Source organism: Canis aureus, chromosome 1 (assembly GCF_053574225.1).
Source record: "Canis aureus isolate CA01 chromosome 1, VMU_Caureus_v.1.0, whole genome shotgun sequence".
Classification (NCBI taxonomy): Eukaryota; Metazoa; Chordata; class Mammalia; order Carnivora; family Canidae; genus Canis; species Canis aureus.
Genome location: NC_135611.1, coordinates 62,333,791 through 62,351,759, shown reverse-complemented (window position 1 = coordinate 62,351,759; position 17,969 = coordinate 62,333,791). Strand labels below are relative to the sequence as shown.

Sequence of the window (17,969 nt, the reverse complement as noted above, 5' to 3'; positions counted from 1 at the left end):
TTTTCAGTTTTATTTTTTTCGGTGTATTTTGAAATTCATTTATTAAATGTAGAAACATTTAGGACTGTAGGTTTTCCATTAATATCCCATATCTCTGTTTATGTCCCCTTTTCATTCTGAAGTGTCCCTTCTTATCAACCCTGGTAGGATTGTTTGCTCTAAAATCTATTTTATCTGGTGCTGCTGTAGCATGGTGTTTATTTTTATTTCTTTCGTTTTTAACCTTTTGGCGTTTTTATATTTAATTAGGTTTCTCATAGAAGAGGGTTGGACCTCAGTATTTTATCTGTGATGGTCTTTGCCTTTTCATTGGGAATTTTATGCCATTTACACTTAGTGTGATAATTGGTTATGTTTGGGCTTATTAAGTCAACCATCTGTTTTTTATTTGTCCTGTTTTCCCCTTTCTGTAGCTTTTTTTGCCTTGTTTTTCATTAATTGGCCATTTCTTAGTGTTCTGTTTTATTTCCATGGCTTACTAGCTATACTTCTTTGTCTTGAGTTTTTCAGAGGTTACTTTAGGGTTTATAGTATTCATTTTTAATTGTTTATAATCTGACCTCATGTCCAGTCGTACCACTTATTTACAGTTTAAGAACCTTACAGTAAAATATACTTGAATGTTTCTTGCATACTATTTGCAATCATCATATATTTTTTCTGCCTTTGTTACAACCTCCTACAATGTGTTGCTATCATTTTTGCTTTAAAAGGATAATTATCAGAATCCCTGGGTGGCTCCGTGGTTTAGCGCCTGCCTTTGGCCCAGGGTGTGATCCTGGAGTCCTGGGATCAAGTCCCACCGTCGGGCTCCCTGCATGGAGCCTGCTTCTCCCTCTGCCTGTGTCTCTGCCTCTCTTTCTCTGTGTGTCTCATAAATAAATAAATAAAATCTTTATAAAAAAATAAAAACAAAAAATAAAAGGATAATTATCCTTTAAAGAATTTTCTTTCTATAAGAAAATAACGTTTTTTCTTTTGTGTAGATCGAGTTTTCTTGTATGTGTATTGATGAACTACCTGGTATCATCTTTTAGCTTGAAGGATTTCCTTCAACATTTCTGGTAGTGTAGGTCTGCTAGTTTTAGATTCTTGTCCTTTCTATATCTGAGAATGTTTATATTTTACATTAATTTTTTTAAGATTTTATTTGTTAGATAACAACTTGGGGGAGAGGGAGAAGGAGACTCCCCACTGAGCAGGGAATCTGTTGTGGGGCTTGATCCCAGGACCCTGATATCATGACTTGATATCACCAACTGAGCCACTGGGGTGTCCCTTTACATTAATTTTTGAAAGAGACAGAATAAAACTTTTTCATTTATGGTTTTTTTTCAGTAATTATTTTTGGCTTGCAGTTTTTAAATTGTTAATGGATATTTATCTTTTTATATTAAATGCCTTAATTTTTCTGCCTGCTTTTTAAATATTTTTCTGTTCATGGTTGTTTTTAAGTAGTTTGATTATAAGTTGGTGTGGTTTCCATCATGTGTATTTTGCTAGAATTTCATTGAGCTGCTTGGATCTGTGAATTTATAATCTTGATTAAATTGGGGGATATTTAGACAATTATTTCCTGAGATGAACTCTTCTGTCTCATCTCCTCTCTGAGAACTCCAATTTCACTTCCATTAGGCTGTTTGAAGTGGTCTACGCTGATGTTCTGTTCATTTCTGTCCTAGCATTTTTGTCTCATTTGCTTTATCTTTGGGTTTATTAACCCTTTTTGTAGTCTTAGTATTTTTGGTTCAGTGACTGTATTTGGTTTTTTTTTTAGATTTGATAGAGATCTTTTAAGTTATCTTCTACATCTCCTTCTTAATGTGCTGATTTTTTTTGTCTCCTTGAGCTTATGAAATATAGTTAAAATAAAACTTTATGTTATTACAATTTAGTCATTTGTGTTATTATCAGGTTGATTTTTTTATTGGTTTTTCCCATTAAAGGTTGTATTTTCCTGCCTTTTTGTATACCTATCAATTCTTTATTAGATGTCAGACATTGTAAATTTTACCTAGAGGGATGCTGGATGTACTTGTATTTAAAAAGAAAATATTCTTGGGCATAGGTGAGTTACTTGAAGAAAATTTGATCTTTTCAGTGTTTCCTTTGGCTTTGTTGAGTGAGACTGGAGCAGCCTTTAGTTTTATGACTCATTTTTTTTCTAAGTAATTGCCTATAGCTCAATGTCTCCTGGATTCCAAGGTGTTTCCACTATGGCTGGTGGGAATACCAACTCTTACCTCTTGTTGGGTAATTTATTCAAATGCATGCACTGATCACTGCTTTGCTGAAGACTCAAGCTGACACCTCTGCAGATTTCCAGAGCTTACTCTGTCACTTTCTCCTCTCCAGGATTCTGTCTTTAAACTCTAGCTACCTTTATTTCTCTCAGCATCCAACTCTGTTCCAGCTCCTACTTCTTATCTCCTTAATTCAGGTACTGCTGGCCTCTGCCTGCACTCGGAAGCTCTCCCAGGCAGAAAGAGGAGTCAGTCATGTTGCTCACATTGTTTCCTCTATCAGAAATTACTGTCCTGCAATCACCTCTTGTTAATTGTCTGAAAAACTATTGCTTTAATTTTTTCCATTGGTTAGGGCAGTAGGATATGTGTCCTCAGTATTAACTGCATCTCTCTTGACCTACGTTCATAGAAATTATCTCAAGCTTTTTTTCTGTAATTTTTTTTTCAGTTGTCAATTTTGTTTCTCGATAATTATTCTTTAAGTTTGACTTTCTAAAAAAAATTTTTTTTAAAGTTTGACTTTCTCTGCTCATCTTATTTTCCCATTTCATCTTGAACTCTTTGATTTGCACTTGTACAGAATTTCCTTTTCTTACTGAGTTATATTTTGTTTCAGACTGGATTCTTCAATTGTCTCTCTGTCACCCTAGTTTTTTCCTTCCCCTGAGGGATGTGCTTATATATTTTTTGCTAGAGTATGTTTGCATAGTTGCTGTGACTTATTTCTGTCTTGTTTAAGCTTGATATAAACAGCTTTGTTTCTGCATTATGCTGCTTGCTGTAGTGTGTTTGACTTCTGCAATATTCCCTTCCCTTGGTTTCTGAGACTTTCTCCCCAGAGCTATAGCTAAAAGGCTGGAATATCCTAGTCTGTTCAATTTTTCTGAAGTCTGACGGTGTGGTGGCGTTCAGCCTAGGTGATGGTCCGTACTTGTGAGAACACTTAACGCTTTGCCTTTCTGAAATAGTGGCAAATGTGCTTATCAATGTTCAACTCTCCTGTTGAGGGAAGTATCCTGTTCCCCAGGTACATACTAGTAGTTTAGTGTGGAGTTCCACTGGAGAAAGTTATCTAGCTGGAGTTTTCACTACCACCAATTCAAAAAAGGAAGAAGATAGGGATGCCCATTTCCTTCCTTTTCTCTTCTAGGGTATTTGAGAATTCTCAGAATTTTGTGAATTTACCACTATGATAACTGGGAGTTAAAGGACAGGAGGTGGGTGATGGGCTTGTAATCATGAATATTCTGTTTTGTTTTAGGTGAACTCTTTGCTGCTGGTGATTTTTTTTCTTTGTTGTTTTAACTGATTTGATTTATTTTAATGTAGAGATCAAGCACTTTTATGTTGGACTTTGGTCCTTTATATGGAAATTAATAAGTTTTATAGTTTGTGAATAATTATATGTAAACCGAATACATTTTGTTCCTTGGTAATTTAACTTCAGTCCTTTCTCTTTTTTTGAGTGGATGAAACAAATTTTCACTGTATCATTTTAAACTCTACAGATTTTTAATATTCTTTCTCCTCAGATACCATGTTTATGTGGCAGTGCCCCATGTTTGCTATGTCGATGCTGTCCAAGTGGAAACAACTCTACTGTGACTAGATTGATCTATGCACTTTTCCTGCTTGTTGGAGTATGTGTAGCTTGTGTAATGTTAATACCAGGAATGGAAGAACAGCTGAATAAGGTTAGTTTTTTTTTTTTTAATCGATTAACTGAACCTGTATAATTAGTATGCATAAAACTGTTGAGTTTTAGAAACTGTAATCCACAAAGTAAGATAATATGTAATTCTAAGTTTAGTAATCTTTATAGTTTTTTAGGAAAGAATATAAAATATGTATAAGCTGAAGTTCTGTGAATGTGGTACAGAAAATGGTCTGTGGTAATGAGAAATAAGTCTAATCAGTTAAATGTCAGAACTCAGTGGGACTTAGGGAAAAAGGGACATTCTAAGAATGAGTAGAACTTTTATATGCAGAGGTTGAAAGTAGGAAGCAAGATGAGGATAAAGAACTTGTTGAGTGTATGCTTTAGGAAGACTGATCTGATAATTAGAAGTCAAGCAGTTAATTTTGGAGTCTCTTTTAATCATGTGATCAAGAACTGTATAGAAGGCTAGCAATAGCTTTTCTGGATGTAGAATTAACTAAAACTGGATTTAAATATTGTCAGTGATAGAATCCTACATAATACCCAGGTTCTGATTCTAGACAACTAGGAGGAAACTTACTGTTAACCTAGAAAAAGAAAAATAGTGGTTTTTTTATTTTATTTTAGGAAATCAGGTTATAAAAGATGAGGAAAATATAATTTAGTTTGTAAAACATTGACTTAGAGATACTGCATTACGTACATGTGAGAGTGAGTGTGTTTTTGTGTGTATCCAACAAGAAGTAGAAAACACAGAATGTCACAAAAAAGAGATCCTAGCTAGAGGTGTTTTGGATCTGGAGGTGAAAGTTTGAAATCATGGCAGCATATGCTGAAGAAGACCATTCAAAGCAAGCCGGACTCTAACTTTGACAAAAGCTCTTACTAAAAGGGGTTGGTAGAGAAAAGGGAAACTTTTATAGGAAACAAGGAAAAAACAATGAAACAAGGGAATGCCCTGTTATGCAGACCTTAGGAAGAAAGTATTTGACTGCCAGTACATCTTCAGAGTGCTGGGACCAGAAATAGGAGAAGAATCATATAGCCATGAGGAATTTTTTTTTAAGATTGTATTATTTGTTCATGAGAGACACAGGTAGAGACACAGGCAGAGGGAGAAGCAGGCTCCCATAGGGAGCCTGATGTGGGACTCGATCCCAGGACCCCAGGATCATGACCTCAGCCAAAGGCAGATTCTCAGTCACTGAGCCACCCAGGTGCCCTGAGAAAATTTATCCATTTTAGTTATTAACTGCTAATTTGAGGAGTTTTATAGCAAAAATGGAGGTCTGAGAGGACAGCTGAGGTCTGCAATATTGCAAATCCTAAAAGGGTTTTTTAGGATGAGATTTAATGATTTGTATTTTGTAAAAATTTGTATTTTGAGAGGAGTTGAAGATATGAGCTTCAGTCTGTATGAGGGAGAGAGGAAGAAAGTGATCAAGAGAAGGTATAGAAGTTGGCTTTCCACCAAACAAGATGAGTGACTATAGAAAATTTGAGGCTGAGAGAGTATGGCAGTTTTAAAGCATAGTGAGTGTCTGCTTAGGTTTGCATAGCAGTAAGGAAAGATGATGAAAATTTGGGAAATGAGATTATTATGATTGTGAAAGTAACTAGCATTGTACATAGTAGATGTGGATGGCCTGGGTACTTGAGTCCTGGGCGTAAGCAAAAGACATTTATATGGTTTCGTCATGGATCCAGTTGACTTTGGTTATAAATAGTTTAGTTGGTGGATGTTAATTCTCATCACCAAATATTTCTGCTGCTTTGCTTTCTGAAGGTCATCAAAGATTTGCATTTCCTAGAGTGCTTGTGATATGTAGGGCCATGTCTCTAGTACTGACCAGTGAGTTGTGAATTTAAGAAAACATATCAGCCTGTACTTATTGATTTCCTTTTTTATCTGTCACAACATGTACATCATTTGAACCAGTGGCTTCTCCAACAGTCTGAACTCCTGCTGAAGTGACTACCAAGACCAGTTACATACATGGGCAAGAGCAAGAACTATACCTGTGTTGTTTAAGCCACTGACATTTGGGGGTTGTTACTGAACTAGCTTAACCTGACTACTGTAGGTGGTTGAATTAATTTAATAATGGGAATTTGCCAGGTGGTATCCTGCTCTCATATAAGGGAGCGGGATAATTAAGGGTGCCTACTTGAGTACATGTTGCAAGTGATTATAGGTAAGTATATATTCCAAAGGGCTTAAACTGGGTTGGAAAGATGAGGTTTAAGTGAGACCAGGAAAGAGCTTACAGACTGTAGGAACTAGCAAAAGGAAATTTCGTGGCTTCCCATTAGCTTAAATATAATTTTAAGTTCTTATTTTTAAAGGCGCAGATTAACAGTTATATTTTGGCATATTGGTTTGCTTTAACATTTTCTAGAGGAAATAATTCATTCTCATACATAAGAGTAGTGTATGTAGTTCTGAGGACTACCCCATTTATGTCACGATTTTTTTAATTATTTTATTTGTGTTTGTGTTCTGATTCTTTTGTAATGGCTATCACTCTCAGAATTCTAAGTTAAAAAATAAAATCAGTGTCAGCTATTTGTTAATCCAAATCTATTCATTATCAGAAATAATACTTGTAGGGACACCTGGGTGCTCAGTAGTTGAGCATGTCTTTGGCTCAGGGCATGGCTACTCCCTCTCCTTGTGTCTCTCATAAATAAATAAAATCTTAGAGAAAAGAAAAAAAGAAATAACACTTGTAGACTAAGAGACCAAACTCAAAATGTATTTAGGTCACCTTGGCTTTGAGAAGCCTTCATTGTTTTTTTCATTATTTAGAAACTGACTTTATAATTCCTTAAGCTTTTATTGATTGTATTTCTCTAGTACAGGTAAGTCAGCATATCACAGGAGAATGCAAATTTTAGAAAATTTAGAATAAATCTACAAGTCAGGATAAACATCCAGTTTTGGATCAGCATTTACAGTTTATCTTGGGCTTACATAAAATGCAAAGAGAGTTAAGCATCTATCTGATGAAAATGTTCCAGGGTTGCCTGGGTGGCTTGGTCAGTTAAACCAGGTAAGCGTTTGCCTTTGGCTCAGGTCACGATAGGTCCTGGGATTGAGCCCCACGTCAGGCTTCCTGCTCAGAAGGGAGTCTCTTCTCCCTCTCCGTCTGCCCCTCCCTCTGCTTGTGTTCTCTTGATCTCTTTCTTTCTCTCACAAAATCTTTAAAATAAAAAAAAAAGTTCTGGACATACCTCGATTACATATTCAGCATTAACTGTAAAGGAAATTTGTTTTCTGAACCTTAAAACTATTGATTACATAGAACTTTCATTTTTATTGAAAAAATTCTACATCATAAACTCTTTGTTTTCTAGATTCCTGGATTTTGTGAAAATGAAAAAGGCATCGTTCCGTGTAATATTCTGGTTGGCTATAAAGCTGTATACCGTCTGTGCTTTGGCTTGGCTATGTTCTATCTTCTCCTTTCTCTGCTAATGATCAAAGTGAAGAGCAGCAGTGATCCAAGAGCTGCAGTGCATAATGGGTACGTCTTTGAGTAATACAGAAGTCTGGGGAGGCTTTTCTAAGTAATTTTGAGTCTGTCGAAAGAGACTTAATTTAAACAGTTTGCACAATTCTTTTGTTATTCATGAATGAACAGATAAAAATATCTTTACTGAGAATATCAGATTTTAGAAATACTAAGTAGTAGCCTTGGGTTATTTATTGGTATAATCTCTGGTGCATGATGTTTTATAGTTTCATCTGAAAAAGAGGATCTACCAGGGCACCTGGGGGCCACAGCCAGTTGAATATCAAACTCTTGGTTTCAGCTCATGTCGTGATCTCAGGGTCATGAGATTTAGCCTCGAGTCAGGCTCTGAACTCCATGTGGAGTCGGCTTGAGATTTTCTCTCCCTCTGTTCCCTCCTGCTTGTGCTCTCTCTCTCAAAAAAAAAATTTTTTTTAAGAGGATATGTTAATAATGAGGAACTCATTCCTCCTCCTCCTTAGCTCTTGGTAGACCAGTCTTACTACATGAAACTGAACTTGGTTATGGCTGGTTGTAACTAGACAATCTAGAAAGAAACTTCAGGGTCCCTTTAATTAATCTCCTTTAATGGAGAGCCTCTATTCTGGTACTTAATTTGAATATTTTGAATTTTATCTGTTCTTTTCTCCTCATAAATTTTTTAAAAATTGTTTTTGAGCATCTGCTGTCACTTATTTATTAACATTATGCTACCAAATACAGGAAGAATGAATAAGTGAAATACAAATATTAGTGAAAAAATGTACTGTGACAGGTTGATGTATTTTGTCCTTGTAGTCATTGGTTTGTGCTTCTACAACTATATTAAATGTTTTTAAACCCTTCTCAGAGTGCATCACAGAAGACTATGACAACAATTCCCTGAGATAATATTCTAATCAAAGTAGCATGCACATGGCACTCTTACAACCATCTTCTTACATGTTTTCTTTTTGAGATAAAATTGACATAACATTGTAGATTTAGCATATACAAAGTGTTGATTTCATTTGTTTATTGCAGTATGATTACCGTTGTAGAGTTTGCCAACACCTCAGTCATGTCACACAGTTATTTCTTTCTGGTGAGAAAACAGTTAGCAACATGGAAGTCTAATTCAGTTTTGCTGCCCGTAACCACGGTGCTGTGCATTAGATCTCCAGGACTTACTTATTGGTTGCAAGTTTGTTCTCTTTAATGACATCTCCCAATTCCCCCCACATACCCTATATTCTGGTAACCATTCTATTCTCAATTTTTACAGGTTCAGTTTTTTTCAGATTTCACATATGAGTGAAAGATCCTGTGGTATTTGTCTTTCTCTCTGGCTTAGCTCAGCACAGTGCCTTCGTAGTTGTGTGTCCTTGCCAGTGGCCGGATTTCTTTCTCGTGGCTAATAATCAGTTGTGTATCAATACTATGGTTTCTTCATTCATTGACAGACATTTGGGTTGTTTTCATATCTTGCCTATTGTGAATAATGCTGCAGTAAACATGGGAGAGAGATATCTTTCTGGTGTCTGGTTTTCATTTCCTTTAGATATATAAGTAGAAGTGGAATTGCTGGATCAGATGGCAGTTTCTCTTAATCTTTTAAGGAAACTATACTGTTTTTCATAGTGGCTGAACTAGTTTACATTCCCACCAACAGTGCACAAGTGTTCCCTTTCCTCACCATGTCCTTGTCAACACTTATTTCTTCTTAATGATAGCCATTTTATTCTAACAAGCGTGAGATGATATTTCATAATAGCTTTGATTTATATTTCCCAGATGATTAGTGATATTGAGCACCTTTTCATATACTTTGGCCATTTGGATGTCTTTGGAAAAATATATGAGTTTCTCTGCCCATTTTTTAATTGGATTTTCTGTTTCTTCTTGATTTAGTCTTGATAGGTTGTATGTTTTTTAAGAATTTATATCTTTTGGGTATCCAATTTGTTGGTATATAATTCTTTATAGGAGTTTCTTATGAACGTATGCATTTCCATAGTTATCAGTTTTAATGTTTCCTCTCGTTTCTGATTTGGAGTATTCTTTTTTCTTAGTCTAGCTGAAGATTTGTTGGTTTCATCTTTTTGAAATACTCTCTTAGTTTCATTGATCTTTTCTATTTTTTACTGTTCTGTATCACGTTTATTTCCACTCTGATTTTTGTTATTTCCCTGCTTCTGCTTTGACCTTCTTTTTTCAAGTCCTTAAGTTATTTATATTGGTAAGGTTGTTAAAGGTCTTACTGTTTTCTTAATACATGCATTTGTCACTATATACTTCCTCGAGGAACTGCTTTTGCAGTTTCTAGTTTCATTCTGTTGTAGCTGGAAAAAATACTTGGTATGATTTCAGTCTTAAATTTGAAGACTTTTTTGGGTCTTATCATAGGATCTGTTCATACTGGAGAATGTTCCATGTACACTCAAGAAGAATGTGTATTCTGTTGATGTTGGTTGAAATGGTCTATAAATGTGTTAGGTCCATTTGGCCTAACACATGGTTCAAATTCAGCATTTCTGTGTTGATTTTCGGTCTGGAGGGTTTATCCATTGCTGAAAGTGTGGGGTACTGAAGTCTACTACTAGTATTGTCCATTTCTCCCTTAAAATCTGTTAGTATTTGGGCAGCCCCGGTGGCCTAGTGGTTTAGCGCCACCTCCAGTCCAGGGCCTGATCCTAGAGAACTAGGATCAAGTCCCACGTCAGGCCCCCAGCGTGGAGCCTGCTTCTCCTTCTGCCTGTGTCTCTGCCTCTCTCTCTCTCTCATGAATAATAAAATCTTAAAAAAAAAAAAAAAAAAAAAACTGTTAGAATTTGCTTGATGTATGTAAGTGTTCCGGTGTTGGGCATATATATACTTAGGGTGGTTGTATCTTTGTGGAGAATTGAGTTGGCCCCATTATCATTATATAACGGCCACGTTTGTCTCTTGTGTTACCTTTTTTGTCTTAAAGTTTATTTTGTTTGGTATAGGTATGCTTCCCCTACTTTCTTTTGCTTTCCAATTGCATGGGATATCCTTTACTATCCCTGCACTTTGAGCCTGAAGTGAGTCTTCTGTGCGGCATATAGTTGGGTCTTGGTTTTTAATCCATCTAGCCACACCATGCCTTTTGATTGGTAACTTTAGTACAGACACACTTAGGGTAATTATTGATATGTAAGGCCTTCATAATGTTACCGTATTCATTGCTTTCTGGTTGTTTTGTATTTCCATTGTTTCTTTTCCCTTCATTTCTGCCTGCTTTTGTAATTACATTGGTGTTCTCTGGTGGTATGCTTTGTTTCCCTTTATCTTTTGTGAATCTAGGTTTTTGCTTTGTGGTTACTGTGAGGCTTCCATAAACATCTTTTAGATAAAAAGGTCTATTTTATGCTGAGAGCTACTTCAGTTGTATACAAAAGCCCTACCTATTTACTCCTCCCCTTTTGTATGTTTTATGTCATAGTTTACCTTTTTTATATTGTATATTAACATAGTACTGAATAGTTGAACACTTCTCATTAACCTTTATAGGTAAATGTTAACATGTCATATTATAGAATTAGTTTCTGTAATCTTACTGTGTATTTATCTTCATCAGTTTGTTACATACTCTGTATGTTTTCATGTCACTAATCAGCATCTTTCATTTGAGCTTGAACTTTCACCATTTTGTGCAAGGTAGGTCTGGGGTGGTGAACTCAGCTTTTATTTATCTGGGAAAGTCTTTATTTCTCTTTCGTATCTGAAGGATGACTCTGGATGGATAGAGTATTCTTGGCTGGCAGTTTTTTTCTTTCAAAACTTGGAAGGTTTCATTCCCCTCTCTCCTAGCCTATAGCATTTCTGCTGAGAAATCCACTTATATTTTAGTGGGAGATCCTTAGTAGATTACAATCCTTTTTCTCTCTGGCTGCTTTTAGGATCTTCTCTTTATCTTCCACCCATCTTGCGTCTTAGAGTTGTGAACTTGGATGTGTATTTCCCATGCTTGGGAAATTCTCTTACTTCTTTAAATTAACTTTGCCCCAGTATTTGTCTCCTCCCCTCTCTGGAATGCTAATTATTCCAATGTTTAGATACCATGGATCAAATGGGCTTTCTTTGTTGTTTTTCATTCTTTTTTCCTCTGCTCACTTTTATCTGGTTATTTCAAAATTTAAGTTCTCTAGGTCACCTACTCTGTCCTACATTTGATCTACCCTCCTGCAAGTGTTCTCTTGCATTTTTTATTTCTTTCATCAGATTCTTTGGCTCCAAAATTTGGTTCTTTTTTTATGATTTCTGGCTCTGCTAAATTTCTCATTTTGTTCACGTATTTATTTTCCTGATTTTTTCTTTTTTGTGTTTTCTGCTAGCTCATTGAGTCTCCTTAAAGCAGCTATTTTGGTTCTTTAGCCAATAGGTTGCAAGATTCCATGCCTTTGAGCTCAGTTGTTGGATTATTATCTTTTGGTGATGGAATGCTTTTTTTTTTTTTTTAATGTTCCATGTAGTTTTGTGTTGCTGCTTGAGATAGCAGATATCTCAAGTCTTTACTGGTTGCCTTCAGATGGGGTATACTCTTCTTAATTCTGTTTATGTATCTGGGGTTCTCTCTGACCTTGTATTTACACACTTCACATTTCTTGCTCCCCTTTGTGGAAGAAATCTTAAGTTTTTATGACTTGTCTGGTTCTTACAACTCACCTTGCTGGCCACTAGAAAGTCTTTTTTGTTTCCCAGAAGGTACCACTACAGCTCAAGTCTACAGTTTTTCCCTTGCCACACACCATGTTTTCCTCAGAGCACTCTCGTGCCTGCATTGGCTCTTGTTGCGACACTCTGGAGCACACACAAGTAGCTGGCAGCAGAGTGGGAGCTGTGGCTTTAATATACTCCCAGTGTTTGGCGTCCCACACAGCCAGCAACAGATCCTTAGCTGAGAATGTCCCAGAGATATGTGAGTGTATTTCCTGCTGAAGTCCTGAATGTAGTTGGCAGAAACTGTTCCTGTAGTGCTTTTTGATATTCCTATCTGCTTTCTTCATGTCCTCTCTCTCTTTAGTCACGGAGGTCCTGCTTCAGTAATCTGGGTGCTTCTGGACAAAAATGGGTTTCTCCAGAATTGTCCCACAGAGTTGGGGTAGCTGTCACTCAAAGCTCTCATTTTTCTCCATGGGAGAGGCTGCCGCCAGATAACGTTCATACTGTATTGCCATGGTGCAGGGGCAGTGCTGGCAAAGTTTCTCTTCCCCTCTCTGCACCAAACTCATCTCTCCACCCCAACCCCACGCTCCTTGCTCCCAACACATGCACATGCCATTCTGGAATCTTCCCCCAGAAGGCTAGACTTTTATAAAGTGTTTCTCAGTCATGGGTATTTGCCAGCATCAGCACTCAAGCTTTTCCCCAACTGGGAAAAGCTGGGAGGGGTTCGGGAAGTTCATTGGTTCTGCAGGCCAAAGTCCACCTGCCTATTATGAAATACACAGGTGCTGAAAATTCCTTTTGGGTTTCTTGGCAAATGTTTCTGGATCTCACAACTCCACAGAGGCACTTCTATTGATGGATGGATGCCTAAGTAGTTGTTAAAAACAGGGAACAAAAATAGGGACTTTTACAACATCAAGATGCTGATGTCCTAAAAGCCAGTTTTTTTGTTACTATCAGAGTTTAATGATTCAACAATTCTATGTATTTTTCAGCATTCATCAAGATATGTGTCCTCTTAATCTCTTACCGATTTCACCCACCTCCCTTCTGGCATCTACTAGTTCTCTGTATTTAAAGTCTGGGAGGTTTTTTTGTTTATCTTTTCCTCTTCATTTGTTTTCTTTGTTAAACTCCACATATGAGTGAAATCCTAAGGTATTTGTGTTTCTGACTTATTTCATTTAGCATCATACCTGATTAATTTTTTAAAATCATGAATATAGGGGATCCCCTGGGTGGCTCAGCAGTTTAGCACCTGCCTTTGGCCCAGGGCGCGATCCTGGAGACCCATGGAGCCTGCTTCTTCCTCTGCCTATGTCTCTGCCTCTCTCTCTCTCTATCATGAATAAATAAATAAATCTTTAAAAATAAAATAAAATAAAATCATGAATATAGAATATTCTCATTTTCTCATGAGTTATCTTTCTTAACATTGTCCTAAACAGTCATGTAAACTCTAGCTATTTTTTCAGATGCTCTTAAAAGATTTCATACATGAAACTATTTACTGAGTGAATATTTATTAGTAAAATGTATCTCTATTTCTTTTAGATTTTGGTTCTTTAAATTTGCCACAGCAATTGCGATTATTATTGGGGCTTTCTTCATTCCAGAAGGAACTTTTACAACTGGTAATAAATCTTTTTTCTTGTGTGATGTTGATGTTTTATAAAGAAACTGACATAACTGTTGCCTGGAACTGTAACACCACTTGTTTTGTTTTTTTGGTGTTTTGTTTTTTTTTTTCCAGTTGGCAAAATCAAGGCAATTGTGTAAAATATTATTTTCCCCCCTTTGTGTATTGTCATTATGAAGACGAAATAACAAAAAGTGAACCAGCCACTCATTTGTATGTGTGTTTTTTTCTTTCAGTGTGGTTTTATGTAGGCATGGCAGGTGCCTTTTGCTTCATCCTCATACAGCTAGTCTTACTTATTGATTTTGCCCATTCATGGAATGAATCGTGGGTTGAAAAAATGGAAGAAGGGAACTCAAGATGCTGGTATGCAGGTAAGCCTTTTGTCTTACAGAGAATCCTCAAGATAGATGAACTTTGAAGGTGAGAGCATGTATGTAGCCTTTAGGGAAATCAGGATTTTTAGGACAAATTTTTGTGAAGAAGTGTTTACAAGTTTGTGAGTGGCATTGTATCACATTCTGTCAGCAACTTGCTGAGAGAGCTTCTGGGGAATCAAGGACATCATACTCAAGAGCTAGGATATAATCCAAAATACCTTGAACTGCTAAACTAGATGTAGCACAAAGGCTACTGCCGACAGGAGGTACTTTTAACAGCCTAATTGTTCTATTCTACAGCAGCTTAAAAATATTAAAGGGACTAGGACTGCTAGAAATAAACAATGGCATAATTCATAAACATCAGCATGCAGAAAAATATAAAAAGCAAGTCGAACATTTTATTTTATGTAAGTAGGAAGATGCCTTTTTGTGTATCAGTAACACCCAAGGGGAATTCTTGTGTAAGTGTGACAAATATTTTACTTGTAATTATGAGCTTGAATCTTCTGGTTATAGCAAAATAAGGATCGAATTCATTTGCTTACCGCAGGTGATGAAAAGGAGGGAAGAGAACCAGGTTAAGTGCATAGTAGTCTGTACTTGTGCGAACAGAACTATGATGAAGACCCTAGTTAAGGTGCATAGCTGCTGCTCAGTTTCACATAGTAGTTGCCTTGTAGATACATGGACTCAGTATTGATTAGATTTTTTCTGATTTCTTTCAAAAGCCGTCAGTCTGAATTCTTACGTGAAATGTTCTGAGTTTCAGCTAAGAGAGTTTATTATTCAGAGAAATAAGCTTCAGTAATTTGGAAAATTCACTTTTATACAACACCTCACTCTTTAATGCAAATCTAATGCATTTGTTCCCTGCTGTACCACCAGTGCTTAGAACTTTGTAGGTGTTCAATTAATTTGTTGGGTGAATCCCTTCAGGCATATCTACATAAACCACCTGTATACAGATCACACATTAGCACAAAAATACATTGTATATGTTTTAATTTACATAGAAGAAACTTGGTTTGTCTCATTAAATAATAATGACTTACTGTTACATAATGAAAACTTCTTAAAGGTAGTTAAGGGGCACCTGGGTGGTTTGGTTAAGCAATGGACTCTTGATCTCAGGGTCATGAGTTCAAGCTCTGAGTTGGGTTCCACACTAGGCATGGAGCCCTACATTTAAAAAAGTAAAAAATAATTAGTTAATAGGGAAAAGCATCATTTTGTGGGCTTAGCATTCAATTTTCCTCTTCTTTTTCTGTATTTTGAAAATTATGGTTAATGTATGTGAATGTCTGTAAGAGATATTATTTAATATATTACTTATTGTCCTTGAAAGTCTAGTGAGTGAGCTCTGTGTGAAGACTATAAAATCTATGATAAACTTCAGAAATAATATTCTTCCTGGTTTTATAGCCTGCATAATGCTGACAATGTTAGTTGCTTAAAATACATTTTGAATAAAATGATTGTTTTGAAAATGAGCCTAAATTCTAATTGTCCAATTATTTCTTTCACAGCATTGTTATCAGCTACAGCTCTGAATTACCTGCTGTCTTTAGTTGCTATTGTCCTATTCTTCATTTACTATACTCATCCAGCCAGTTGTTCAGAAAATAAAGCATTCATCAGTGTCAACATGCTCCTATGCCTTGGTGCTTCTGTAATGTCTATACTGCCAAAAATCCAAGTATGATCTTTATGTCATTAGTTTTTATGAAGTTTCCATTTTTCTAAGTTTTCCTAAATTTTTAATGATGTCAGAATATTTATTTGTCTTGCTTAAATTTTCTTTGTAGGAATCACAACCCAGGTCTGGTTTGTTACAGTCCTCAGTAATCACAGTCTACACAATGTACTTGACATGGTCTGCTATGACCAATGAACCAGGTATGTTTTGTTTGCTTGGGTTTATTTATTTTTATTTATTTTTTTTTTTTTTAAGATTTTTATTCATTCATGAGAGACACAGGCAGAGGGAGAAGCAGACTCCATGCAGGGAGCCAATGTGGGACTCGATGCCTGGACTCTGGGGTCACGCCCTGGGCCAAAGGCCACTAAGCCTCAGAGCCATCCAGGGATCCCCGGGTTTGTTTATTTTTAGTGAATTCTGCAACTTTTTTTTTTTTTTTTTTCAAAGATGGTCATTTTGTGAAATTAAGATATTTTAAAAAGCCTCTAGGGGCACCTGGGTGGCTCAGTGGATTAAGTGTCTGACTCTTGATTTCAGTTCATGTCATGATTTCATGGATCCTGAGATTAATTCCCCTGATCACTCAGCAGGGAGTTGCTTGAAATTCTCTCCCCCCTCTCTGGGGAGGTGGGGCTGGGGAGGCACACTCTCTTGTTCTCACTTTTCCTCCCTTTTTCTAAAATAAATCCGTCTTTCAAAAAAGAAAAGCCTCTAGAGGAATAAACAGTATGGAAATAATACCGTTTTTATGTTTGATTTATCACTGTGTATGTTTTCATTTTGTTTATTTCACTAACAAAATTATAAGACTGAAGGTGGCGTTTTCATTTTGTTTATTTCACTAACAAAATTATAAGACTGAAGGTGGCGCTAAATCACTGAGCCACCCGGGCTGCCCTGAATTTTATTATACTTAGGAGAGCTCATCTAAATTTCACCTATGTTTAATACCCTCGTTTTCACTTGAGGTTTAAAATGAAATTACTTGGGGGATCCCTGGGTGGCTCAGCGGTTTAGCGCCTGCCTTTGGTCCAGGGCTTGATACTGGAGACCCGGGATCGAGTCCCACATCAGGCTCCCTGCGTGGAGTCTGCTTCTCCCTCTGCCTGTGTCTCTGCCTCTCTCTCTCTCTCTCTGTCTCTCATGAATAAATAAAATCTTTAAAAAAAAATGAAATTACTTGGTTTTTCTGGGCATTTCTGTAAAATCAGCACTATAGTATTTCAAAGGTCTCATCATTAACAAATACTTATCTCCAAGTATTTTTTTCTTGCACTTGTACCATTTTCCAGGAAAATTTTTTGAATATGCAAGGACATAAAGCGTTTTAAAGAAATGTAACTAGGCCCTGAAAAATAAATTACTTTTTATACTATTCTGACATTTTAATTTGACCTTAATTTACATTACAGAAACTAATTGCAACCCAAGTCTACTAAGCATAATTGGGTACAATACAACAAGCACTATCCCAAAGGAGGGGCAGTCCGTCCAGTGGTGGCATGCTCAAGGAATTATAGGACTGATCCTCTTTTTATTGTGTGTGTTTTATTCAAGGTAAGAAAAATTGTGGATTAACAAGAAATCTTAGCCATTCGTATAAAAATCATTTTTTTAAAAATACCCTTTTTCCTTCTCTCTTCCTTAACTTTCATGCAGCATCCGCACTTCAAACAACAGTCAGGTTAATAAATTGACTCTAACCAGTGATGAATCAACATTAATAGAAGATGGTGGAGCCAGAAGTGATGGGTCACTGGAGGATGGAGATGATGTTCACCGAGCTGTAGATAATGAAAGGGATGGTGTTACTTATAGTTACTCCTTCTTTCACTTCATGCTTTTCTTGGCTTCACTTTATATCATGATGACCCTTACCAACTGGTACAGGTAATTATATTTCATGAAAACTCCACATGTGGAAATTTTGATGTTTTTCATGATTCCATTGCAAAACATGTGGTAGGAAGTACTTTTTCTCCTCCAGGGTATTTCAAAATTTACATCTACATGAATAATGAGATCAGTATGAGAAACGTACTTTTACTTCCTTGCTTTGGCGTTAATAGTGAAATACTTCCCAATCTTGAAGAAATTAAAATAGAAAGCTTCATGAAATTAACATATAGAAATAGAATTATCATGTTGATAGTTGA

The 17,969-nt window shown here is 36.3% G+C and overlaps 2 protein-coding genes across 8 annotated transcripts in view; one reads left to right on the top strand and one right to left on the bottom strand.

The window, feature by feature from the left end:
* The window catches only part of SERINC1 (serine incorporator 1), a 31,997-nt gene that overhangs the window by 11,096 nt on the left and 2,932 nt on the right, over positions 1-17,969 (top strand). Inside the window, exons 2-9 of the mRNA XM_077901616.1 lie at positions 3,779-3,940; positions 7,264-7,433; positions 13,647-13,726; positions 13,968-14,105; positions 15,641-15,810; positions 15,920-16,010; positions 17,226-17,370; positions 17,473-17,703. Coding sequence (XP_077757742.1) covers positions 3,779-3,940; positions 7,264-7,433; positions 13,647-13,726; positions 13,968-14,105; positions 15,641-15,810; positions 15,920-16,010; positions 17,226-17,370; positions 17,473-17,703 — 1,187 coding nt within the window. The remainder of the gene's footprint in view (positions 1-3,778; positions 3,941-7,263; positions 7,434-13,646; positions 13,727-13,967; positions 14,106-15,640; positions 15,811-15,919; positions 16,011-17,225; positions 17,371-17,472; positions 17,704-17,969) is intronic.
* HSF2 (heat shock transcription factor 2) overlaps positions 17,342-17,969 on the bottom strand; it is a 40,842-nt gene continuing 40,214 nt past the window's right edge. For 6 of the 7 annotated variants that reach the window (XM_077901562.1, XM_077901572.1, XM_077901577.1 and 3 more), the window contains one exon: positions 17,342-17,597. The gene's annotated coding sequence lies outside the window, so the exon portion shown is untranslated. Of the gene's footprint in view, positions 17,820-17,969 lie in introns of all 7 variants that reach the window. The other variant, XM_077901570.1, reaches the window with a different exon arrangement.